The sequence below is a fragment of the Pieris brassicae genome, chromosome 3 (genome assembly GCF_905147105.1).
Source record: "Pieris brassicae chromosome 3, ilPieBrab1.1, whole genome shotgun sequence".
NCBI lineage: Eukaryota > Metazoa > Arthropoda > Insecta > Lepidoptera > Pieridae > Pieris > Pieris brassicae.
Genome location: NC_059667.1, coordinates 20,194,144 through 20,221,454, shown reverse-complemented (window position 1 = coordinate 20,221,454; position 27,311 = coordinate 20,194,144). Strand labels below are relative to the sequence as shown.

Sequence of the window (27,311 nt, the reverse complement as noted above, 5' to 3'; positions counted from 1 at the left end):
TCCATACGTAAATAACAGCCTAGCCCCACGACCTTTCATTTGTATACATGAAATCACAACATCGCGATTACGAATTAGCATTTTAAAATATTACTTTGTAAGTTTTATCTGTCTTATCTATGGCCCATGTAGCGTGGACTTAGTTTCCGACACTCTGAAACACCAAATGGTCCGTTGTGCGTTAAGTCCTGGCTAATTAAACCAGCCTAGCTCCTTCCAGAAGCTCTGAAGCTTTCTGGTCATTTCGCAGCCTTTACGGAGCGAATCTACGGCACAATGAATAACAGCGAAAGAATCTTATTATTCGCTTCAAAGCCTTTAAAAATTTGGTGATGTTTCAACACTCTAGTACTTCAGATGAGCACCTAAACCTGACTGTCCTAACCTCGCGATACCCTGGTATCGAACACCAATCCTATCGTAGTAAAACCTATGTATTTGGAGTTTGCTTACAGATTTGTGCACGATATCTACATGGCCAGTAGACATAATATATTTTTGTATAGCAGGAGGCAAACGGGTAGGAGACTCAACGGATGCTTAGTGATACCGCCTCCCATAGACACATTGCCAAAGGGCACGCTAGTGAGTTGCCGGCCTTTATATAACTTAATACAACCCTCCGCAGACTTGAAAATCTTTTTGTTTCTTTAGTAGGAAAACATGAATTGTCATACAAATAAATTGTTGTTAATTAATACGAACTAGGCGTTGCTACTGTTTACGTGCGTATAAAAAGGTATTTTTTCCCTATCACGTGTCTGGATGTATCGATCCGTGTGAGTCAGGATGACGTAAGCCCACCCCAGCCCACTGCGACGGGGTGATACACGAAAAATGGATTATACGCCACCTAATCTAATTGGGTAGTCTGGCTTTGTATTCTGGTAGCATTATGAAATTAATTTGAAATTGTATTTTAACATTGGAATTGTGTTGCCAGTTTAACGAAAATGTTGTCGTTACGAACATTTTGAGCGTTAACTTTAAATATTTGTATTTATATATTTTTGTGTTAATATTACTTACATTTACAGTTACTACTTATGCTAAGCCGAAGATTCAGAACTGATCCTAGCGTGATCTATGTCTTTATTTATTTATTACAATTTACGTACGTTACGTTTCAAATAAAAACAAGTAACAAAAATTATTATCTTTTCCAGGGTACCTATTAATAAAAAAAATACTAAGGGTAAAGTTCATAACTTAACTAACAAAAATTAAATTACAAGTAACTATAAAATTTTATACAATTACTACACTAAAATCTAGAATAAAATCCGTTTAAAAAAACGTGTTTGGATTCGGTAGTTAGACTATCAGCGCCTTAAACTGTCAAATATGTCAAAAACGGTACGGTCAAATTGTACGGAAAAAAGATTTTGACAGCTGTTAATTAAGGTCACGCAATAGGTCACGTCCATCTTGGATCCTTAAATGAAAATTCCAGCAAAATCCTGGGACTCGTACCATAAATGTATATATGAAAATATTACAGAATAAAAATTATAATTAGTGCAATAGCGGAACAGTTTCGTAGAAAGTGTACAAATATCTCTTTTGAGATAACTTGGTCGAGATTAAACGATTATTTAACCATTACTTGTTGAAATATGCGCCACATCAAAATATTTAAATTACATGAACACTTTTGGATTGATAAAATTAAATTCTGTCGTTAATCTGTTACGACACAGATTACAGTTGTGTAAGTTCTTATAAAATACTTTTTATATGTATATTTTAGAACAAACAATTCCAGCGGGAAAGTTATTTGAAATTGAAATCCATTTTCCCCATTCTCTTATGCCATTGACGCATTTCAATACATAGACTAGAATCATCTATATCTCTCATTCAACAAAACTCAAAAAAGTTATTGCTACAAACAATCTCTTGAATATTGGAAAGCCTCTTGATTATGTAAAAAATTATACATACCTAGCTAAAAATGAACATTCGAAGATAAAATTGAAGAACTTAGTAGAGCAGCGAATTAACATGAGCTAGAAAAAGTTTTGGTCCCTGAAGGAAATCTTAAAAAAGGCAATTTCACTCAAAGAAAAACAATAGCGTAATAAGCTAAATAGAAAAAAAATATTTTGGAGGAGCCCAACAACAACCCCATACAGGCATAGATCAGTCATGAAAAGTAACTTTGTGCCGCCCTACACAATTGTCGCTCTGTAGTGGCCGCAGGACGAGCCGTTGGGTTGAAGTAGTCTGTGCAGAGAAATTAAGTCCTTGAAGGATAGAACGCGAGCGAAGCACTGCCATAGGACAACTTTAAATATTCCTTTTATTTAGATTTGTCCTATATATAAAAATTATTCGTTTCATTCAAGCACCGCCTTGAGGCGAGTAATTGTGATTTTCCTTATAGAATATGGTGCAAAGCTAGCACGATATGTTTATACTTTGCCTTGTAGGCGGCTGACTCAACGTGTGGGCAGGTTTGTGAAGTCATAGGCCCAAGGCTTTTATGAATGAGCCTGCCCATAATAGGAGAATTATGCAAGTACTTGTATAACGAGAAAGTAATGAGATATTTTTATTGGCATAAAATGGCAACATTGCAGAAATTATGCAGAAATATGTTGCCCAATTACACAAAGTTCAGATAAAAATTCCTCCATAAAAGGGTATATGCTGATGTATAATTGCATCTGACTTGTACTATGTATATTTAGTTTACGGATTTTTCGTTTATCGTTTTTATTAAGACCCACAATACAGCCAGAATTTCACATTTCTGAATAAGGTTTTATATTGTTAATTCTTCATAGTACTTGAAGTGGCATCTCAGTCATCTAGTTTTCGTTCTAATCTAATTTAGTTACTTTTACAATATAGGTGAGTGGGTGGACCTCACACTCCGGAAGGATCCAAGTAAAATTGCCAAGAAACTTTCTGGAATACTTAAGGCAAAAGAAAACGTGGCAACCTAAAATAAACTGGCAACGAAGCATCATTGCAGAGGCGAAAGAAACTGGAAAGATCTGGAGTGAAAACAAAAGAGCTCACCAAAACGAATAAGGCTGTTGTCCTATGTTGGATACCCTATGTCCCACATGTGGGACTAGATGAAGTCAAGTTAAATACATAAAACTTATGTTTAATTAAAAAATAGGCTTTCTTAATTATCTATCATGATATTTTGAATTAAATGGAACACTTACATTTCCTACCTAGCAAACAATTTTTCGACACAAATTAAAGAAATACCTATCGTTATCTGTTATTTAAAGAAACAAACATCAATTTTGATCCTATTATGTAGGCCTTGTGTTAGTTTGTGTTCAATTATACAATCACTGGTACACCGTCAATTTTGTTTCGTGTAGGTGTCTACAGAGTAACAGCAATACAGATACTAATAATGTCGAAGGTCAAAGAGAAAATACATGTTTATCCGAAGGGACTATTTAAGAGATTTAATTATTTACGATGGAGAAGTAGAAATAATTTAACTTAAACCTAATCGAACTAAAACTTACGACTTTCTATAATTCATTTAAATAGAGTTTTTGCCGCAATGTAAAACCAATCTAACTTTATTAATGCGAGGTTATATGTGTAGCCCAGCTCACCGGCTACTTCAATATTATATAAGGCTCTCAAATCTAGGAGTGGGTGGCCCCCGTCTACTATTCTCCTCTTAGCTGCAGAGAAACTGCAAACTGCACTTTTGCAGTATCGGAAATACTTAATGTACAATCTTATATATTTTATACCGCAACTTAAATAATATACATTTCTTATTATCGTTTATATAAATTAAGTTAAAATGAACAGTAATGATTAATAAATATTCACAATATGATTAGCATAGTATTTAGTGTAAGAATACACCCAGCGTCGAATTAAATACTTATTTTATCATTGAGAGCCGTTAGCGTGTAAGAGTATCAAGAGTTTCTTAATTCGTGCTAAGTCTTGACGATCTTTCAGCGCTCAGATTATTGCGTATTTATGAACGCAAGTCGAAATATTTAAATTGAGAGATACAAAAGACCACGCCAATATATCGTCAAGATAGTTAACCCCACACGTGGATTACAATACTATTAGTTACGATAAACAGTAAAATGTTGTAGATTTGTGGACATTGATGCATGTATTGTGTTTTTGTATGTGTGTTCACTGTAACTGTCGAGTGTTAGTGTGCCTTTTTAAGTTTATTCTTAAAAATAAACTAACTCAAAAATATCTCTTTTAAATGTTAATTTTTAGAATTAATTTTAAGATAATTAAAGGGAATAAAAGCAAAGGAGTCGAATTATGAACTTCGTATTTGTTACATAAGTATTATTTAATAAATTTTAGTGCACAAATTAAATATATAAACAGTCAGTTGCAACACACTCATGAAAATAATTATTGAAAAAACGTTTGAAATATCTAAGAATTCATTATTCTATACATACGCGTAGGCGAAATTGATCACAAACGTACTTTTACAGTCAATGGTCTAGAAAATGGGCTTTATTCGTATTACGGAATAGGAGTAAATAACTGACAATAGAGAAGTAGAAACATTAATCTTAGTTTACGGACTTTTAGATTTTGTTGATAAAATTATTACAGGGTAAGGATATGGTCACAGATGTTACAAGTCTTCCGTATATAATGTATGTGTTATAAATAAGTGAGCTCACTTCCTAGGTACACATATTTACAGGACACTTGGCTGTACACTATTTCTTTGTTGGCATCATTATCTGATGAGGTATTTTGCAAACTGATAGTAGAGGCTGGCCTTCAAATCTTTAAAGGTCTACGAATTTGCAAGCCGCCTAACGATGAATACTAAAAAAAATTTTTTGATTCGATAAAAGTACACGTTAATAAAAAGGCGATAAAAATTAATTATAAATCAATTTCGTTTCTTCGAAAGCGAGTCATATGTCACACATCAAATGTATAAAACTTCAATAAGCTCTGATATACTTCTATTTGATGAAACTAATATATATATTTTTATGCCGCAACCCTTTATAAGCAAACTTTGAAACAAAATCTTAACAAAACGAATAAAACCGATCCTAGGAATCTAGCCCACGCCCTGTTATCATGGCAACCAGTTCCCGAGTTAATCCTGTAGAAAGGGAGGGCAAATGCAGTCGCTATGGGATATCTCTTTCTCGGAGACCAGGACCGCTAGAATTCTGGTACCTAGGTATTGCGCAGGTCCAGTTGCACTAACATCGACTAAGTTTAACATAAACGCACTGTCAATTATTTTTAGTTATTTATTAAAGAACACCATAGCATATAAACAGATATATACAGTATAAGTAATAGAGTTTATATATAATTATAATCTCCTTATACTTAGCTTAGTTTACACATAGCAAGTATTCCTAACTAAAGGTTTGAATAAGAACATTTTTATGTGTACCACTCAAAATGTAGATTAATAAAATACTACATTTCCAAAATAGAAAAGAAAATGTATCAACAAATTTTAGTTTAGTTAGTAATTACCTAATTAAAAATACTTTGCCACGCTTTTTTTAAATTGATCAGCTTACTGCTGAATATTTCAATATTCTTATATAAAATATCTTTTTAAAGATAGTTTCAGTTATAATTTACCACACATGTCCTTTTTACACAACTTCTGTAAATGTGGGTCCTAAATATTTATATTCTTAAACAACTTGTTTACACTCTCCTGTTTGTTTGTTGTTTTCCTTTTTCATACCATGTAATCTTCATCGCTCACTCAATCCATGCACTCTTTTATCTGTACAATGGCCATTGTTAATATGCTCTTTGTTATCATTATACTTCTTCTATTTTCCTCATATATTATGCCATTTTACTCACTTATTCTTTATTTCATATCCCCTTTAAACATAAATTAATAAGTATTATATTTTTCTTTCGTTGTGGAAATTTAAAAAAAAATATTATTTTTATATTTATATTCACAGAAGCGAAGTTCAGATTGAAGATTTATATGATTTTAAACACCGCCGTTTTCATCTACATTTTATTTATCAATTACTTACATTATTAGAAGGATCGCTAATTCTGTGCCATCCGTTTAACACTTTTCTTTGACGGGTTGAATATGAATTCACAACGTTAGTTAACGGCGGGTTAAACTACGCTCCAACTATCCATAATAGTGCAACTTGCCGCATCCAGGCACTATCGATCTGCCAGTACATCGACCTTTACTATATACTACATAGATTATAAAACTTTCGTACATAACTTATTTAATTGTACATGTTCCGAATAGGATTTTAATTTGCTGAGTACTCTCGTTAATTTTAGCTTTTGAAGCAAATTGAAAGCCTTTTTAAAACTTTTAGCAAGCATAGTTACTATGCTTTGATCTTTAATGTTTTCTAAGGTAGAATATTTTGTATAAATCCATCAATATTATTAATAATACACATCTAAATTACTTTATTCATTTGTTTTTTGAAAAATGTTGTCAATCAACCTATTATAAAGCATAGGACAGTAAAAATCCTAGTTATTACTCCTAGCCAACGCCTATATAGTACAGCACAAACCCATTAGGTAGGTAATCGTTTTCCAAATATTGACTCGCTTTCCTGGGGTGGTGAGCCCCTACACCCATCCTCTTATATTCGCCCCAAGCTTTTTATCACGTTTGTAAAACTAATATCGTGAATATTAAAAGCAATTAAATATACAAAGGCATACAATTTCCATATGTAGTATTAAATCCAAACTTTGATAGAAATATTTTTGATAACATTACTTTTAAATATAGATAAAAGTTTATTTTTATTGTTTGATGTATATAACCTTTCAATAATACCAATTTTAAACTACAAGTTGCCTAAGTAGCATTATTTCCTGCATATGTACTACATATCTAAATTAGATGTGGGTGTGTTATGTCATATCGCATTTCCGTAAGCTATTAGTAACTGGTACCGCAATGCCGAAAATCGTTTTATTACACTCGTCCTACTTTTATCACGAATGTACCTACTTTTGTTGGTCGATTTCAGAGGAACACGTAGTTTGCTCCTGTAAGGCTTTTACGCTTAGTCTGTTCATTTAAACATGATAAGCGTGTGAAGTTTTTAGGTTATATACTTTCTGATCAATACTACGAGCTCTATTCGTCTAACGACACCCGCGAGACTATATCTATCTCAGTTGTTGGCATCCAAATATTAACAGATTAAAAATAAAGACATCATAACGTAGTCTCGATCTTTTGGCTTTTATTTTGCTATTTATTCGGAGCCATTAAAGACTTGTTAAGTAAGTAATGACTATCTTATTACCGTTCTTTTGACAATTTAATGGTACTAAAAGGGTATATCTAATAATGACATCATTAAAACTAACCGGGCGAATTATTAATTTAGCGTTTTACGGTTTGTGTCCCGCTCTTGTTTTACAAATTACAAATTGAGTCAGTTGTTTTAATAGGGTGCTTTAAAATACATTGACCACAATGCCATTTTAAAGACATATCTTTAGCTAATAGATATATGAATATTGTTGGCCGGTGACACGCTAGATTAAGCATAGACAATCGGAAATGGTTATTGATTTTCATGTACAGGAAGTGATTAAACTAAAACAATAAAAAGCAACTCCAGCGATTGCTTCGGTGCTATATTAATATACTGCTTTACGGCTTACGTCATTTTTATATATATTTAATTTAACTTTCAATTCGTGACTATAATATTAGGGTGGTGCATGTTGACTTGGTTTGCTAGAAAATTTCCAAAAGAACAGAAAAAAGAAGGGTTTGACTAAATTCTATTTACTTACATTGATTCAAAAGGAAGTCGCGAGCATAGAAAGATATGATTTAAGTTATATACATTATAATCAGTTCCATTTTATCAACTATAAAAATTATTTACTTAGTGATTTCGTATTTTTATTTCATTGCGTGACTGCAACCGACTTTAAGAAATTTGGGTTAATATAAGAATCTCGTGACCCACAATATATGAATACAAACCTACCCTACATTTTTAAATACTTAGAAGACTACGTGAATAAAGCTTATTTTTCAGAATGTGACACAGAGTACTACAGTCATTAACGTTTACATCATAAACTAATGCGGTTTGTGGTTATGTAAAAACCATTTGTTAGAGAAGCCTAATAATAATAAATTATAATAGTAGGTATCCTCTCAAAAAATCAAAAATACAACAACAATGTAGCTAAAGTATTGTACTGGATATTAGGTATTGTATAGTGAATGCTACAGATGTTTCGGGTATAACTACATTTATTTACATTAAAAAAGAGATTTAATCTCTATCTATACATTAGTAATTTCTTTAACTTATAAAACAAAGGACTGATATTAAAATCAATTGTTATAGGGTTTAAGCCTGAAAGTTGCCATTATCATAGTGGCTCCATCTATAAAACCTCATCTTAAAATAATCATAGCAGTTAAAACGTTATTTTTATGGACTCCCTCTCTTGACTCTAGATGGCGTTTTCTCTATTTTAAAAAGTCAAGTGACTTTTGCACGTTGCGTCCGCTTTCAATACGAAGCGCCGTAACTTTACCTTCCGTTGGTGTGTTCGGAGAGTGATTAATCCGTTTTTGTATGCAAGTGGTCAAATTTACCCAAAATACTTAGCAAAATCTCTATACTTGGTTTCACAATAAATTATTAATTAAAAAACTAGACTGACAAAAATTATCTCTAGGCCTCCACTGCTCTAAATGTAGTTGCTATAATAAGTTAGAGGGTCAGGTCAGTTAGACAATATTAAAATCTCATCAGTCAGAGCGAGAGAGAGTCAACTTGAGCTTCAGGATTGAAGAAGAGCTTCAATTAGCCACCATCATCATATAAATAAAAAACTAACTTGTATTTACAAGGATATTGCATATGTAAAATGTTTTCAAATATGTTAGGATTATAGAAGAAGACCATTTAAAATAAAAGATAATTTCACTTATACTTTTTTATTGGCAGCTGTGCCTACGCATCGGCGATGGTTACTTCGACTTCTACACCAGGCTCGATGTTGATCGATGTGATCTGCTTCACAATCTCTGAGGGTGAGTGAAGGTCAATCACTCTCTTGTGGATTCTCATCTGGAATCTGTCCCAGGTCTTAGAACCTTCACCACAAGGTGTCTTACGGGTTGTGATGCGGAGGATCTTGGTTGGCATGCGGACTGGACCCTGAAATTTATGATTTCTATTGTTACTCTCTTCTTAATTATTTAAGAAAGTATAACAATTTGAATATTCATTTCAAAAATGTTGCCGACCTATGAGCAGAATGCAGCATAAAGCATACATTCTGCACTTTGGAATGCAGTAATGTTGCACCAATTTAGTGAACATTGCACTAAATACATACAAGGTTTTCATGTAGGTGCATTCTGTTACCATTAATAAAACATAATTACAAAGTGTTGTCAATTGTAATTTATACAACAATAATTTGCACATGGTAAACACCAACATGCAATATATATATATATGGATAGAATTTTAATTTGAGAATCTGCTACTAATTAACATCACATTTGGAAATTACTTAATTTTATAAGAACAAGAAGAAAATTTAACCGTATTAGATTGAAGATATTGTATAAATATTCAGTAAAACCAAATACCTACAACAGTACAGATTTTATACATATATACCAACCTTGACACGCAGTTTTTGTTTCTTAGCTCCATTGATAAGGTCAGAGCAGACTTTTTCCAATGAGCGCACATTACGGGATGTCAGGGTAATCCTAATGCGATGCACGGGAGAGATCTCAGCCTGGGGCTTCTCAATGTCTTTGCCTGATACGACAGCGGCTGCCTATAATATTACATGTACCGAATGATTAGGATTTAAAATTTACAGCAATAAAGAGGTGAAGTGGATTAAAATTCTATAAAATAAAAGTAGAGGTTTACGCGCGCGCATATAGCACGTGTAAACATAACCTAAAACTTTATAAAACGTTTACTTAAAATACCCTTGTATGATTATAATTTTGCAATATGTAACTGGTCATACTTTACCATTTTATTTGGTTTTCCCGGTCGAGATAAACAACTTCCACAAAAAAGTGCTCAGCGCTGAACCGGAGAACAGCTTCACTCAAAACGTCAAGTTAAAAGAAGACATTTTGTTTTAAATTTCTCAAGTCCCTTATAGCCAGTGTTACCATGTTACTGTTACGGGTTACCATTTTCCGCTAAAATATAACTAAAAACTAACTAGTCATTCAATATAATATCATTATAATTTATTTATATTTTTGTACCATTATTTTAATCATCTGATATTTATTTATAACTCAGTAGACAATATTTAATTGTAAATTATGGACAGTACTATCTATATCTTATGTCAATTCAAATAAAAACGGTATTGATTCGAAAGTTGACTATCAATAATTATTAAAATGGTATATATTACTCACAAAGTATCTCTAAGGAAAGGAGTTGGTAAATAACTGTTCTTTAGCTTATTATAACCTAGTTTATTAAATCATATTAAAATATTTATAAATTAATGTAATAATAGTAACTCTAAACATTATTAAAAACTTAAAACTATGTAAAAAGTACTTAATGAATAGGTGTGATACTTGGGTAATATTTATTGATTTCTATAACACTAAACTCTAAACATTATTAAGCATCAAATTTTTCACTTGCTTGTCGAACTTTCTGAAAAAGAAAACATAAATATTAGTAAGCATTTGGGAAGACTTCATTTATATGTGACATATTGTTCAATTGTATAAAACAATGAGAGCTTTACCGTAATAGGTTCATAGGTATCAAGATATTCATATCAAGGAAATTAAAATTGTCTTGTATCTGTTGTTTGATACTAAAATATACCTAATAATGATAGCAACAGTTACTTACGTGGAAGTAATTTGATCACCAGGTAAGTGGAATGGATTACAAATAGCATCAGCATAAAGTGCATGTAGTCTCCTCAGTGCAGTTCTTACTTCTGCATCTCTTATGTTACTGCCACTTGGTGATGTGGAGCTAGTCACCAATACCAATTTAATACGTGTATTAGTAACATAACCATAACTGCAATGGAATAGAATATAGACAAACAACTATTAGCTATAAAATATTATCATGGATTTCTGTATTTAAAATATTTTGTCTATTATTATTTTATAATTTTAACACCACTATTAGCTGTTTTCATATAAAATAAAAAGAGTTAATACATACATTTTATGAGTATCAGTTGAATATAACAAGCCCAAATATAAATCTCTTAAATCAGTACGAGCTGCATTTGTTGCTGTGTTGGCTGTAGTAGTATTACTAGACACTAGTCTCTCTTCTAACGCATCAAGAGCTGTATGAACTAGCCATTGTCTAGATAATTCATTATCGGTGCTTGTGTCAATACCAATTCCACCAATGTACAAGGGAGCGTTCTGGAAGTAAATATTGCTCTGGTTATAAATACACAGGAATTTAAGATTATTTTTATATGAGTACCGTTAATAAACTGACATCTTTTCCAATCACAGCAACACAGACCGCCATTTCCAAACAATAACAAATATATCTTATACCAAAGTAAGATTGTTATTTTATTCGATAATTGATATTAAACACCTCTATGTTATGTTTTTTTTTCCCCTTTCTTGGCCTGCACGGTTTGTGCGTCAGCCATGCAAAAAAGTTAGGAATCTATGTTATGTTGTTGAAGGAAAACAAGATTTCAAGTATATACAAAGGAATCCAGGTCACAGACTAAAAAGACTAAATGGGACAGACTAACTAAAAAGTGAATTAACAAATATCTTAGGAGTAAATGTAATTTTTATATTGTAATTATTATTGAATAATGTAAGTTACAATATTCACAAGACGAGACGTAAATATTGTAATGTAAGTTACAATATTTACGAGGCACTTATACCCCTAAATTACTTTTATATACCCTTTGGGTTCATAAATTTCCTTTAGACAGTCAAATAGAATACATTTTTGCCTGTCATTAGGTCGGGGTCGTTTTATAAATTATTTGTAACTATAGAAAAATTACTTCAACAATGCCCTATAACATCGAGCCATCTTCCCAGTCATATTATGACCCTTCGAGATTACAAGCTCAAGCAACCCTAGTTAATACATATAGGTATGTAGGTACACAATGTAAATGATACAGGGGTTTTATACCGAAATACAATGAAATTTATATACGCAGATATGTTAGGGGATATAATATATTTTAAAAATCAAAATGAGAACCTTGTAAATAGTAAATATAAAAGTGCAAAAGATACAATATAGGAAATACACAATAAAGAAATATAAAATTTGTCAAAAAGATTATTCATAGACCATAGATAGAATAGAAAGAAATTGAGAAAACGACTAACCAAATACTTCATCAAACCAGGAAGATTATCAAATATAAACAGACGAATTGAAATATGAATCAGGCTATGAATTTAAAGAACTCTCTGATGTCATAGACACCTGTGAATGGCAGACTGTAAAGTAAAAGACGTCCACCAGCTTCGACCTATGATTATGTAAAAAACATACATGAAGATAACATCATTGGAAGTCACTAATGTATCTGATGAAAATAGATTATGTTGGCATAACGCTATTAAAGTAGCATACCTAAGACATTGAAAATAGAAAAGAAAATTAACAACATGAAATGGGTAGGTAAAATAAATTCAATTCTTCTTGATTTTGGTGATTCGAAGTAAAAAGATAATTTTTCAAGACGATTACTTTACTTTACCTAAAGATGTAATAAATGAATTCTAACATTATAACGCTTATGTTACAGCTTGTAACTTAACGTATGGAAATAGTTTTATCTATATAAAGTGTCATGAATCAGCTGGTATTGATTTTGATGTTGCCATATTGACTATTTGACAGATTCAATTCAAATCGTGGCAAAGTAAAATATCATTGTTCAAACTCAAAGATTTATGATTCACACTTCATAGTTCATTGTTGTTGTTTTGGTGTTTAAGTAAAATAATTGCAGAGATTTATCTTTCTTTTATTAGACGTTTAGTTAATACAAAATATTGTTAACTTCAATATAATTTCTAACTTATTGCCTTTAATCTTTTTTGATCAAATATAATTTTCCTAAGAAAAAACTTAATGGTTTGTATTTTGTATTTCATGATTTAAGTGTGCCAAATCATTATCATAATTATCGGGCTTAAGCTGCTATCAGCTATGTGTTGGCCTCATTAAAATTATGTCGGAGAGTGACGAAAGTGATTTAGTGTATGAAATAGATGCAAACGGACAAAGCATGCTTGTAAGATCTTTGGAATCAACGCAGCGAGCTTATCTGAGATTTACAAATAAAACATCGCGTCCAATAGATATTTGGTGGCGAGACTTTCGGGGCGTAAAGCGCCATTACGTCCGCTTGGAGGAAGGTAGATACTTTGACGTCAATTCTTTTATAACTCATCCGTGGGAGTTCACGGACGTAGCAACTAAGGAACGGTACGTTATAAACAATAATCCTATTTACCGACCACCTACAAATATAGGCGGTATGATGTTTCGCGCAAATTGGAATATTACAATTGGTGTACGTAGCTTAAGACATACTGTTTTGCTAGCTTTGGCATTACATTTGAAGGACTCTAATGCCGTAAATGCATTGGGTTTACCAAGAGTGCTGGCTGAAGAGTTGCAGCGACTTACTATACTGTTTCATACACCCCAACCTCCACCAAGCAGAGATTGACGATTTATGTTATTTGTATTTGTACTTCTAATCTGTGTATTTACAACTGTATCTGAATCATTAATGTTAAGTATAAATTTTACTACAAGTATTGTGTAAGATACAATTAATTTGAGCTATAGATCATCAATTATTAATTGTAAAAATAATTAGGTAAATTGCATTTCATTTCAGTAATGAAATCATAATTTATTATAATAAGTATTCTGTAAAGGCTTTGATAATAAATAAATATAATAACATTTGTTTAATAAAAAAATAAAAATAATTTATATTTGTCAGGATCTGTCTATAAATTATGATCTGAAAGATTAATTATTGTAGTAATATTTACACTCATCTTTCTTCATAGTTACATTAAATACAAAGAATTAATATTATTGACATTAAAGACCTCCGGTAATCCGGCACCCTCTGGTATCCTACATTCTCTATAATTTATTATTAAAATTTTTTTGACAATCTTCTCTAATGCATAATTGAAGAAGATAGCTTTTATGTACCAATACTATTGTGCTGAAAGCTTAAGTTATTGTTTTGTTCTATATATTGTAATATGATTTGTACTAATGTACTCTACATATAGGATCTGAGATTTGTCGGATTATAAGTTACTCTTTTGTAAAAAAATCAGGACTATATGGGGTCTTAGGCAGTATTCTAAAATCTGCCAAATTCAATAGTCCAACACTGCCCTGCAAAATGTTTTTCGGATTTGATATATTTAATATATTTTTGTAAATGTAAAGCAAGTGATAACTCTTATAGCTTTATATATGTAAAATATTTATAAATGTTAATTGTTATTTTATATAAGTAATATGTGCCATCTTTACTGTTAATGTAACTAAATAGATATAGGTTTTTTTATTGTATTGACATAATAAAATTTCTAGTATAATGATTTTATTTCATTAGTTTTGACAACATAGAATACTGGTTCTTTACTCAAGATAATGGTCAATTATTTTAGGTATTCAAGGAAAAATTACATAGACAGTGTATAAAAAATAATTTATTGTATAAAATTAAGTATATAATCACAATTTCAATGGTCTTATATTACTCTGATTTTGTTTCTCGGTGGATGTATGACACTAGGGCTAGTGCACCTCCAGGAATGAACCTTATAAAATTATCAGCTGTTAGAGGACCTAAGGCATACATTCCTGGGTAATTAAACAATTCATGAGTACTTTTGTCTATGGCCACTGGATTGGATCGTCCATCAACTGGCTTCTTTGGGTCAATACCATAACCTAAGCCAGAGCTGTATGGGTTTGTCGGTTGACATTGACAGTTCTTTTCCTGCTGTAGATTTGAATATGGAATGATTTCACATTTGCATTCACGGACAGTATGACCAAGATCAGCCTTGATGTAGCATGTGCATGTATCCCTTTTGTTACAATCTGGTATTGAACATTTTGTACCAATATTGCCATTTATTTCTGTGTAATTCAAATACCTGGATTTGCAACTTTGTATACTCTGTCCTAATACAGATTTAAAATAATGCCAGTGGTTTTTGAGAAAACATTGTTTATCATCAATTTTCTTTTCATTACACTTGCACTTTTTTATGTCTATTGTATTCAAATCAAAGTTTGTTTGCAGAAAAAATAAGTCTGGTTTTGAGCCAATTAGTACTGCAATAATGGATACAGTTAATTCTATAGTCTTGTTTGTTGTTAGGTTAAGTAATTTGACTTTTTTTAGGCATACTTTTTCTTCATCTGGGTGTTGCAGCCGAGGTGAATGTAATGTTGTTACTTCAACAATCATATGTTCAGGGAGCGAGTTGTAATTGGGATGATTTCCTGATGGACCGTCACACATCATTTTGTAGACCTGTTAAAAAAAAAAGAAATTTTAAACCTCTAATTACAATATATTCACACAATATTGTTTAGACATTGATGCAAATTAGCTAAATAAGGATTATTTTTACCCGCCTACTAGAAAAAAAATTGCTTCCAATAATCGTTCTTTTAAGTGTTTAAAGTTTTATAGGAGATGTTAATCTACCTGGTTGTAGTCAGGATAATTAATCAATGGCAGTTTAGCGAGTGAGTCTGCAGCTGTTCTATGGAGGTGATATACATGGAGATTTGAAGAGCGCGCGAGGCGCACTGCGTCCGCAGCTGAAACTCCTGAGCCTACTATTAGTACTGAGCGGTCATGGTCAGACATCTTTTCTGAAAAACAAAAAAAAAATGTTTGATAAAAAACTATAAAGAATCGCAATTATTTCTACATTTTCTGTGGCTTCTTCAATAAAATATATATTTTTATGTGGTATTTAGAATTTCTTGTTGATGGAGTTTAATAGATGAATTTAATTAATTGATAATGTGAATATACCTTATATTATTGTTATATTTATATACTAAACACGGCTGGTTGTTGTAACCACTGTTGTGACATTTGTAAATAGAATAGACAAGTAGGTGATCAGCCTTCTGTGCCTGACACATGCCGGTTTCCTCACGATGTTTTCCTTCACCGTTTGAGTTAATGTTAAATGTGCACATAGAAAGAAAATCCATTGGTACACAGCCGGTGATCGAACCTACGACCTCATAGATGAGAGTCGCACGCTGTAGCCACTAGGCTGTTGGCCGTGGTTGTATCTAAAAGGATAAAAACCTTTACATTCATACTTACTAGTATCAAGTAACTGAGCAGCCCTTTCCAAATCACCTAACTGATGTACAGCATGTGTCGAAATGTGTTCAGGAAGTGCATTTGGTCTGTCACAAGCACCAGCCGCGATGACCACCCGACGACATACATATCTAAACCCGCGCTGTTCCTTGTGGTCATATCTGAAATAGAAAAAAATGTGTGCTTGCTAGTAATTTGTGAAATAAATTCATCATTAAAATTTAAAAAAAATACAATTATTTTATTTTTTATCTATGATAACAATTTATTGCAACCATTTCAATTCTACATACAAAATATACACATCGATATTTCTTTAATCTGGTCGTTCATAAGAGTTCACAGCTACCTATATGAATAAAATTACTTTTCATTTGAATTCACTTAAACAATTCAGACAGAGATAATCTAGTTTATAATTGGATTTATTTACGAATAAATATGAAGATATTTAAGAAATAAATCTTACCCAGAGACACAATAGCCAGCCCCCCGTGGACAAGCAGGGCTGCAAGGTGCCCCAGGAATTCGAGGACCAGCTGTCACACTTGTTACCACGACGCCGCAGCGAAAGTAGCGCTGAAAAATGTATCTTGATGTTAGTTCTGTTTGTATGTTACCAAACTCGACTCGACTTCGCCGATGTTTAAAACAGCCAAATATGACTTATTGGAATTGATTTACTATAATTAATCAATTTATGCTATTACAATATTAAATGTTCTCATATACAGTAATGAATAAACCAACACAAAAAATAATAAAAATATACGGGGAAATATAAAAATGTTCATTTTGGGATGCAACTAATGTAGGGACTATTGATATACACACCAAATTGGTTGGTTACAGTTAATATACTATATGTAATAATAACTTTTGTTTATGTCCTTCACAAATGCAAAACTTCTAATAACCCGCATATATTGTATCCCCTCTATATAACCCGCTTGTATCCGGACACAGCTTAAGATGAATTTGATGGGTAGAGCTTTCTTAAAAACTTTTTTGTTATATAGAACTACCCTCACCTGCAAATGACAGGCTTGAACATACCGCCGACAGTACTCAGCAACGCCACTCGCCGTCAGTCGCTCGGTGGAGTCGGTCGTGTGCGGAGGTAGCGAGAGCCACGCGCCCGGAGAAAGAGTTAATACATTCGGCGGAAACGTGTGCCAGGAACCGCCAGGCGGGCCCCTTCCTAAGACGACGTGGTCGATCTAAAATTAAAAAGTTTTTTTAAATTATAGTCTAAAGTATATTAAAAGCTTTTTATTCTATAAAGGTAGTCGGTACTGCAATCTACTCAATGTATTCAACGAATTTCCCGAAATTGGGATGAGAAACAGGTCTATAGAGTCGACATTTCCTCAGCAATTTAATGATGTGGTCGTTCTTACAAGTAAAACAATTTGTAGACTATACGTACCTCTTTTTCAACGTCGTATCGCCATTCAATAAGCGAATCAGCTTGAATCCCCAAGTCTGCGCATGGTCTTAACAAATTATCCATCTGGAAAAGATTTATTTGAATTAGAAATCAAGACTAAAGAATAATTGTGAATGTCACGCATAGATGGCCGTGAACTGACCGCAAGGTCTATTTTCAAATTATATGGCATTGTAGTTTTTGCATAACCTTAATATTATATCGATGACATTACGCTATTGTTAATACCGAAATTACTTCAAAAAGAGAGAAGTTTGCGATTGTCTCTTTGTAATTTTTTAAGCACTTTATTTCATATATAGATATTTTTTTAAGACGCCTGCTCCCGACTGGTCCGAAGGACCAGAATTAACCAGTCGAGATGTACCACGAACTCTGGCCCATATTCAACATCAATCAAACATATCTAGTTTCAGGACCTGTTTTTCTATATTAAATCTGGCATATTGCGCTCAATGAGAAAATGTATCGATCGTTATTCATTTACTACCGGCTTTTTCGAATTCGGTTAGGAACTACATTAATATGAATTTGTCTAGTAATTTAATAAAATTATTTTTGATACATTATTTCGTAATTGTGATAAAATCTTTACTATTTTGTTGCGATGCGAATAACGCCAACTGCCTCTTAGCGATAAAACTTGTTAATGCGTAGAACCGGTCGAGGCTGTGTCATAGCTGTAATACTCTTTTTTATATCGAATATAGCCTCAACCAATTTTTTATCTGCAGTATCATTAATGAGTATTTAATAAAATGTATATCTGTGTTGCTATGGTATTTAAGAGTGGATATCTGAATACCAAAAAGTAATAAATATTTACTAAAAAGCTTTATTTATACGAAAAAAAGCATCAGGTCAAATGTGTCACAATTTTATTTATTTACCGTATGTGCGATTAAAAAGGGCATGCCTTCTTGGAAATCAGTCAAGTTAGACATATCACCTTAATTTATTAAATAAATAAGCTCCAAAATAATAGAAACCAGATATAGAACAAAAAATAATGAACTCACTTCGCGTATAAATCGTATTATGTCATATGCGAAACAAAAAGGCATTGTCGGATCCAGGGGAGACCAAAGGGGACCTCCAAAAAGGATGGGCCCCACAAAAGAAAAATGTTTTAAATTCAGGCTAGTCAACATCATTTTGTTTGATATATTTTTTCGATGTTTTACCTTTACCTTTGTAAAAACATGTGTATATTATTCTTAAAACTTAACAGATATAATTGATCTGTTAATACAAGACACAGAAGGCTGATCACCTACTTGCCTATTAGATTATGATCATGAAACAAATACAGAAATCTGAGGCCCAGACCTAGAAAGGTTGAGCTATTGATTTTTATTTTATTTATAATTCAAAAACAAAGAAATCTAAGAGCAAGATTCAGGGTCGAGACTTAGCGCGAACTACGAACACCTGTATGTCAAAAACACCTGTATGGCTAAGATTTAATTCCGAGCCGAGGCGACACCAATATTCCACCAAAGGCCCTTCCAAACTTATAATTATCTATTACATTCAAGCACGTTCTTGTCTATAGCTCTATGGCAACAAAATATTATAGATTCTTTTAAAACAAATATTTTATAGAAGTTACAGTTTAGAAAGGAAATTCTTAGGATTTTCTCTGACCGTCGTAATATTTACACATCATTAAAGTTCCAAGCGATCGTTTTAGCTTTTAATAAATGAGGCGTAGTAAATAATATTAACGTAAGTTCAACCGCCACTATCCTATCGTTTTCTTGTTGGAAAGACAATATTATATTCAGAAACGTATCGTGCACAATGGCTTCCTTATGTCAATATAGTAATCTTTTGATTAGTCACGAAAGCTACGCGTGATAGCCAAAAAAATATTTTCGATTTCAAATTTACTATCTGTGGGCCAGATAGGTCGACAAACCTGATTACCTTATCTGTGCACATTGACCTGTCTAAAAATCTTCCGTGATTTTTATCATTCTATTTCTGCTGAGACAGGTCTTTCTATAACTTCTACCTGTGTACAATAGTTGAAAATACATGAGTCGGTTTATGTGATTTCATTAACCGACACGGAAATATGTCTACTACACAGAATATAAACATTGAATAACTTTCTTCTTCTAGTGTCATCTCCTTCAGAAGGTTCGCGATCATCGTGGCTAGTTTAGTTTGTGAAGCCGCGCTTCTAAACAATGACTTAGTACTTTGACCAAACAAGTCTTAAGTTTTTAAACGACGTGCGTCTGCGCAACTTCTACTCCCGGCACGAAACCTAATTCCGCTTAAATTAGAATTAATATTTTTTTAAATATTATATTACAAATTCTGTGCTATATATGTAATGAGAATTTATTGATTCATGGCGTCACTGTTTTGGTTTAGACGAATAAGGTACCTTAGCTGACCCCTTGTCACCTGTACGCAATATAAAATTATTTACCAGCAAAGAAATGGGATTCTGACTTCTACCTTCCAGACCTTCAGCTAGCTCGAGTAGGTCAGCTTCGTATAGGCTCTGTCCGGGAGGCATGTTTGACAATCTGAAATATTATGACATTTATAGGAAATTGTTCCAAGTGTAGGAGAATCACAGACAGGAAACAACAGACAAAAAAGAAGGTTTCTTTAGGAATTATTTAATATCTGTTTAGGCAACAGCGTGTACTAAATTCATAAGTGTATGTATGTCCGCATATTTTTCCGAAATCCTATCGAGATGATCATTAATTTGTACCAACTTATAAAACGGTCAAAGTTTATCAAAATCAGGTTCAGTAGTTTGAAATATCCAGTTTTTCACAGCATTTCTGAAAGGGATATCTATAATAAGGTACATAGGTAAATAATATTGGTTGGTATATAAACTTTTGGGTTACTATTATTTACTAACAAATAACGTGGCGTTCTATTGGTAAAATAATTTTCATAATCTATATAGCAATTGATTACACCCTACAACACCACTTACAAACTGTACCTTTATCTGTTAACAATTTTTTTGTCTCACAAAATGTTAATAAGCATTGTAATTTTTAAAATGTCACGAGAAAAAAGCGGCCTATAAATTAAAATTGCAACCAAGTTCCTATTACCTGGCTTTGAGCATTTCGTCTATGGGAAGGTCTTCTGGAATTTCCTTCAGGTAGGGTACATTACCAGCCAGCATAAACGAAGTAACCATACCGCTTGGTCCATTACCTGTAATATTATTGTTTTACATAAAGATAACATTTATATTTCGTTCTTTTTAGATATATTTCAAAATAATTCGACCTATATTTAATTGCTAGATCTTTTCAAATTCGCCATAGTATATGAAATATTTACAAAAAAATATCAATGGATTTAAACACTTAACATTTATTTTAATGTTGCTTAGCAGTAAAACAACCGCCTCTATTTTATAATTAATGTTGATGAGGAGTCCTAATTAGGGACATTCCTAGCAGGGCCATACAGGCGAGGAATTACCTATGAACTATAAATTATTCTATCAAAGACAATTATGTCTAATATATCATTTAGTTATTGATTCGGCGACTGATACACGACATGACACCTCATAAAATGTCAACTCCAGTGTGATAATAACACGGTTAAAATTTTAAATGTTTGAATAATGTTTTGAACATATGTTTGAAAAACAACAAGTTTTACTGCTTTTATTATATATTATATTTTATTTTTTTATTTTTACGAAGCTCAAGACAGATCACGATGAAGACATAGTGTGGACGCCGTCCATCCATAGATTAAATCAGGGTAAGTCAACCATGGCCTAATTGTTAGGTATAATTATTTATTTGTTGACCAGTAATTATTATTAAATATTTTCAGTGATGGGCTGCCAGTTTTTAAAAAAATGGAATATCGCTGTTAGCCTTAAGGGTCTTTACAGCTCAGCTCGGGCTGTTTTGGCGAGCGTAGCTCGGCCTGAATTGGCAAGGGCGTCTCCTGTGAGACTCGAACCTCGGCTTGGGTCGTCGCGAGGTGTTCAATCGCCTGAAGGGCAGGACGAAAGCTTACTGGAGTGAGCGAAGTACGAAGTAAAGGTCCTAGCCTTCCCCGGAGAATGCCGGATTTTTACCCAAATCTGATTCTGGCTATTTTTATTATATTTGGCCGCGCGGGCGGAGGCTGTCACTGTCAGGATGCCCATATTATGGAACTACATTACAAATTGTTTAAGTGATAGTTTCTTTTCCGTTTTCATGTTTTTTTACAAGTCGGTTTTTAAATTAGTTATAGTATAGTTTTATATTTCTAATACACATTATTTATTTATTATTAATCTTACATCTAATACATCCATATAATAAAACACAACACTAATGCAATATAAAAAGCCAAAACAGATTACATTAATAGACAAAGAGAAAACTGAAGTTAAACCTTATACAAACGACAATTAGTACTTTATATTTTGCAGAAAAAAAACTAAATTGTTATAGCTGATAATAAACGCTATTCGTTTGAGAGAGAATTACGCCATGAGTATAATTTATGTATCAACACATGGAATAATCAATAAATTATATCGGCGCCATATACTGATCCACTTACACATGAGATAATACTGATATACATTTTGTAACAGTATACAATGACTATAAATAGAATTACGTAATACAATTTTTACATAACTACGCTTGAGTTAGCGCAGTACATTCAAGGATGTAGTTTGGGAGATACTCTCAAATAAGTAACACATTATGTATTCTCTTGCAAGATTACGTTGAAAGCGCAATTTCTAGAAGCAAATTAATAATTTGTATAGTTTGCCTTGTATACGTAAATAGCAAATTTTCAGAATCATTTGTGAATTGAAAATACTATCTTCTTATCGAAGGAAAAATATAATAATATAAATACATACAACAGATCTAGATGTGACCACTATTGTGGGATTGCGGGAACTTATGAATATGAAAATCATATGAATTGAGTTTAATGATAGAATCAAAACGCTGCCGTAGAAATTTCTAGGTTGTTATCGATTTTATCCATTAATGTAGTTAATTGAAATATGCCAAGTCCTTCACGAGTTCAATGAATGCGATAATAATAGGTTCAGTTAAGGGGCCAATTATAAATGCTTTTTACCGATAATATTCTCCAAATATATTTTAAAACAACTTAAGTTCTTATTTTTTCGTTATTTAATTACGGTAAATATATATACGACATCCATTACAAGTTCAGCGGTCCACTAGGAGGTCGCGGCCCACGCGTTGAAACACTGGGATTAGAATAGTATAATTCTTGCTGACTACCGAGTAGTACTAAATTGGCTGAATCATAAACAATTTACTGAAAACCCGGTTTTTCTAACAAATATTGTTGAACACATGTTGGACGTTCATTTTTTAAACTATGTATTTTATTGACTATGGCTTTGCGCTATGTTTTGTTTATTAGACTTGTAGGATTATCAAATATCGAACAAAATTCGTCTTCGTTCGAATTTTAAAACATCCTCATTTAATCCTCAAGCACTTATAATCTGTGAACCCCTCTTAGCTCCTTATCTACTTACCTATGACAACGACGTCCTTGTAGACGACGTCATCAGACAATGTGTGTTGACAGGGCTTCATAGTGTCTCGCATTATGATTTTATCATAGAGCATAGACGTTACTTCAAATCACTATAATCTGTTATATTCAAACTGTATTCCAATAAATAACTTATTTAGAACTATCACAAAATGAGTACTCAATCGAATTCTCAATTCACTAAATGCTTTTAAATAATATCACAAGCAGTTTAAAGTCTTACGGACTTTTTTAAACTATCCAACGACCCGAGTTCTTCTAACTTTCGAGCCTTTTGCAATGCCACTCTTCGAATTGACTGTTTTGACGACGACGTTTGTAATCTGTAACAATAAAAAATATGTTAAATTATTTCGCTTACATATACATTTTAACACGAAAGGGTTGTGTTGGTCTAGAGGTTGAAGGTGCATTCAATTTCCGGATGTGAATAAATTATTTTTGCTTTTCATGTGCGCAATTAGCAATTGCTTGTATAGTGAAGGCAAACATCGTGAGGAAACTTAACTTTAGTTATCTTTAAAAGATTTTCTACAAGATCTCGTCCTTTTTTACCTAGGGGATACGTACGAGGGCGAAGGCCACGGATCTTTGCGATACCAAGGGCCAGAACTAGTCTGTTCCACATATCCCCGTTAACAAAGTAAAGTATTTTATCGAGATATATATATGTTCGCAGAGTGTGTGAACCTGTGAACTTAGCGATATTTTTTTTCGACATTATCCTATTCTTATTATTTTGTTATCCTATATCTAACAAAAATTAAAAAAAAAACAAACAACTACACTAAAAATATAGCCAAAGATGGATTAAATAAAAGCTTCTAACATTTACCAAAGGGAAACAACAATAAAAAAATATTCAATACATTTAACTAAGTAATACCTAATTCGGCTATGTTGTGTAATAGTGTTTAAGTGAGCTTATGAACGTGAAAGTGTGTATGTGTGATATGTACACTATTCAGATGATTTTGCGCTTGGCATATTCTTAATACTCCTTTTAACCATATTCCGCAATATCTTAAACAAGTCAAAGCTTAAATATTGGTTGTTGTATGTCCGTGCTGGGCGATACAAAACTGAGTTATTTGCATAGTTAATGTTGCTGTGAGGAAAATGAAAGCACGGCTATGAGTCTTGTAGGCAGAAGCATGCATCATCTAGAAGGGAGCTGCAATTACTTGAGATGTCATGTAGTAGGAATAAATCATATTGTTTTCGTCGAGTCTAAACTATCAATTTCAAAATGTTCACAGGCGTCTTTATAGGTATCACACTTATTATAGGAGATATATTTTAAAGTCGATTTGGAACTTTTGAATTTTTTCTTTGTGTACAGTATAACTAGCAACTATTTTCGAGAGCACTTCTTACATATGTACAGTATAGCACTGGCTACAGATGACATCATTAGTACTGTAAGGATAGTGTATGTAGTTTTGTGAATAAATGATGCAAAATGGCCATAGAAACATGCAAATCCCAAGACTTATAAAGGGTTGTAGAATCCATGCGGTTGGATTATTCTTATAGCTAAAAATTAAAAAAAAAACCAGTTATGCATATAACTAGTCTGATTTAACAAAACTAAAATTTTATAAAAAAAAGAGTGAAAACTTCAGCCAAAGTGTATCAAGATACAGTCTTGGATCATGTTTTAAAACCTCTCAGCAACACACTTTTAATAATATGCCATGGTCTTTCCAGTAGGATTCTGCACCTGGTCACAAGGCATGAACTACCCAAGCCTGGCTTGAAAGTAACATTCCAAACTTTATAAATGCTGAGGTCTGGCCCAGATCAAGCCTGGTTAATTACTAAATGTTAAACCCTTTAGTCATTATGGTCAGTTTTAGAGGACATTGCCTACTCTAAACAACACGGCATCATTGAGTCTTAAAAAATCTTTGGAGTAGGCGGTGCGTAAGCGCATAGATTCGTGGCCAAACAGATTAAGGCCTGTATAAAAGCTAAAGGTGGCCGTTTCGAATATAATAGTTTGCGCTGAGACTTTAATGAATATGTTGGTATACATTTTAATAATGAGTAATATATTTCATTAAAAAAATGCATATTCATTTGTAACAGAACTAATAACAGGTATGTTACAGATTAGTTTTAACTATAATTCTCCACCGGTCACGATTATTAAAAATCCCTTGAACCGCTTAGTTGTTAAATATAAAATAATTTCGAAGAGACAACCGTTTCCTTCATTAAAATAAATCCAACGTGAAGTTTTACCAGAACTTTGGTGTTTCTGTCACCTCCGGTTAGCTAAAATATTCTAAAATAATCGTAAATATCACATAACCCCAAAACCTTGACTCTGCTCGGTCATTCCACTGACCTTCAGGATTTGCAGATAACATTAATATAGTCATTACATGTCTGTATAATCTCTGCATAATTTACAATGACTTGCAGTTCAAAAATTATTATGTTCGATCTAACATAAATATACAAGCACACTGGCATCGTAATTGCTAAGCAAAACAAACACCATACAAAAAAAAAACATTTTTGCAAAGCTAAGCATGACTTTCAATTTTGAAATTAGAATCAGTCACTGTCAATATATACTTTTGACTCAAAACATTTTTTCTTCGCATATTTGCTCTGAGCGAATATGTGCCGTGTTGTCATGTGCAGTGTCTGTCTTCCCATTGGAAGCATCTACTCATCTAGTGCCTAGCCTTATCGGATTAATACCTGCAGCTGAGTTTCACCATCGGACGTCGAGGCAGAATACAAAATTCCACCCGTATCACCTTTTTCAAGGCAGTTTTTGCCGCGCACCACCACTGTGTGGGACCAGCTGCCGACTGAAGTATTTCCGAACCAATTCGACTTAGGGTCCTTCAAGAAAAGAGCATAAAAATTCTTAAAAGGCCGGCAACGCACTCGCGAGCCCTCTGGCATTGAGAATGACTTGATCACTTAACATCAGGTGAGCCTCCTGCCCGATTGCCTCCTATTTTATAAAAAAAAGACCTACTGCCGGTCTTCTAGCTCTAGAATATGGTGATAGTTGGCGAGCAAGATCGTTCGGGTGACAGATCAACCGCTCTTTGTATTCAGCTGCCAGTCTCCGGATTTCCTCTTTGATTGTTCTCATTTCAAGGTGTTCGTGAACTTCGTCGCAGGTTATGTGCCATGGTTCTTTTGCAATTGCTTTTATGATCTTGTTGTTGTATTTATGTTTGTATCACTGGCCTGGAGGCCATATGTCCAAATGGGTTTTAGAATGACTTTATATATAAGGAGTTTGTTCTCTTAGAGAAGGTCTCGAGTTTTTTTCCAATCAATGTAGGCTTGTTGCAGTTGTACGTAAATTGTAGGCAACATTTTACATTTGATGAGGTGTCTCCACCTTAATCCACAATCTTAAGGCGCGATATTTTACATGGTCGGCGTGGGGCAATTGTCAAATTAATAGTATTTATTCATACCGATATAAGGTTTTGATTTCATCTAACGACCCGATTAACATTCCGTGGTACATGCATGTTTCAAATAAAAGGAATATTGGTTATGTAATGTCGCCACAACTGAGAATTTCTTGAGGCAGTTTTTTGCCGCGCACCACGTATCAACACTATGTGGAAGTTCAAGAAAAGTGCGACCCAGTTCTTAGAAGGCCGGCAACGACTCTTCGAACCTTCTGGCAATGTGAGTGTCTATGCACGGCGGTATAACTTAACATCAGATGAGCCTCCTTCCCGTTTGCCTCCTATTACATTTAAAAAAATGAAAATAATTGACATAATAGAATAGATTACCAATAAGCCTAGACAAGACAGATAATATACAATATTATTCAATCGTATTATTATGAGCTCAGCCAGTTTTACGGGGTAATTCAATCACGCCTCGCGTAGCTCAGAATGTAATCTATAAACTT

The 27,311-nt window shown here is 33.0% G+C and overlaps 4 protein-coding genes across 6 annotated transcripts in view; 1 reads left to right on the top strand and 3 right to left on the bottom strand.

Annotated features, from left to right (window-relative positions):
- Nucleotides 1-8,937: 8,937 nt before the first annotated feature.
- LOC123706997 (40S ribosomal protein S20) lies at nt 8,938-10,168 on the bottom strand. Its single transcript, XM_045656723.1, has 3 exons — nt 10,020-10,168; nt 9,652-9,813; nt 8,938-9,176 (listed from the first exon to the last, which is right to left on the bottom strand). The coding sequence occupies exons 1-3, from the start codon at nt 10,020-10,022 to the stop codon at nt 8,970-8,972; spliced, it is 372 nt and encodes a 123-aa protein (XP_045512679.1). The 5' UTR covers nt 10,023-10,168; the 3' UTR covers nt 8,938-8,969.
- A 366-nt stretch (nt 10,169-10,534) lies between these two features.
- Nucleotides 10,535-11,714, bottom strand: LOC123707158 (trafficking protein particle complex subunit 2-like protein). Its single transcript, XM_045656988.1, has 4 exons — nt 11,496-11,714; nt 11,205-11,416; nt 10,878-11,054; nt 10,535-10,673 (listed from the first exon to the last, which is right to left on the bottom strand). The coding sequence occupies exons 1-4, from the start codon at nt 11,526-11,528 to the stop codon at nt 10,628-10,630; spliced, it is 468 nt and encodes a 155-aa protein (XP_045512944.1). The 5' UTR covers nt 11,529-11,714; the 3' UTR covers nt 10,535-10,627.
- Nucleotides 11,715-12,942: 1,228 nt separating this feature from the next.
- Nucleotides 12,943-14,629, top strand: LOC123707676 (von Hippel-Lindau tumor suppressor homolog). The gene has a single exon (XM_045657947.1). The coding sequence runs from the start codon at nt 13,225-13,227 to the stop codon at nt 13,726-13,728; it is 504 nt and encodes a 167-aa protein (XP_045513903.1). The 5' UTR covers nt 12,943-13,224; the 3' UTR covers nt 13,729-14,629.
- A 94-nt stretch (nt 14,630-14,723) lies between these two features.
- Nucleotides 14,724-27,311, bottom strand: part of LOC123707215 (oxidative stress-induced growth inhibitor 1-like) — a 32,487-nt gene continuing 19,899 nt past the window's right edge. For 2 of the 3 annotated variants that reach the window (XM_045657080.1, XM_045657081.1), the window contains exons 2-10: nt 23,385-23,727; nt 20,941-21,046; nt 20,289-20,388; nt 17,825-17,908; nt 17,427-17,615; nt 16,865-16,974; nt 16,396-16,556; nt 15,757-15,926; nt 14,724-15,579 (exon numbers count right to left, since the gene is read on the bottom strand). In XM_045657080.1, coding sequence (XP_045513036.1) covers nt 14,791-15,579; nt 15,757-15,926; nt 16,396-16,556; nt 16,865-16,974; nt 17,427-17,615; nt 17,825-17,908; nt 20,289-20,388; nt 20,941-21,046; nt 23,385-23,478 — 1,803 coding nt within the window. In that variant the 5' untranslated portion in view covers nt 23,479-23,727 and the 3' untranslated portion in view covers nt 14,724-14,790. Of the gene's footprint in view, nt 15,580-15,756; nt 15,927-16,395; nt 16,557-16,864; nt 16,975-17,426; nt 17,616-17,824; nt 17,909-20,288; nt 20,389-20,940; nt 21,047-23,384; nt 23,728-27,311 lie in introns of those variants that run through there. The other variant, XM_045657082.1, reaches the window with a different exon arrangement.

Coding starts and splice junctions, on each gene's coding strand:
- LOC123706997 (XM_045656723.1), bottom strand. Junction 9,177..9,651: donor AACAAAAACTGCGTGTCAAG/GTTGGTATATAT, acceptor CATAAATTTCAG/GGTCCAGTCCGCATGCCAAC.
- LOC123707158 (XM_045656988.1), bottom strand. CDS start 11,528: ATGGCGGTCTGTGTTGCTGTGATTGGAAAAGAT. Junction 11,417..11,495: donor TTGCTGTGATTGGAAAAGAT/GTCAGTTTATTA, acceptor ATTTACTTCCAG/AACGCTCCCTTGTACATTGG. Junction 10,674..10,877: donor GGTGATCAAATTACTTCCAC/GTAAGTAACTGT, acceptor TTTCTTTTTCAG/AAAGTTCGACAAGCAAGTGA.
- LOC123707676 (XM_045657947.1), top strand. CDS start 13,225: ATGTCGGAGAGTGACGAAAGTGATTTAGTGTATGAAATAGATGCAAAC.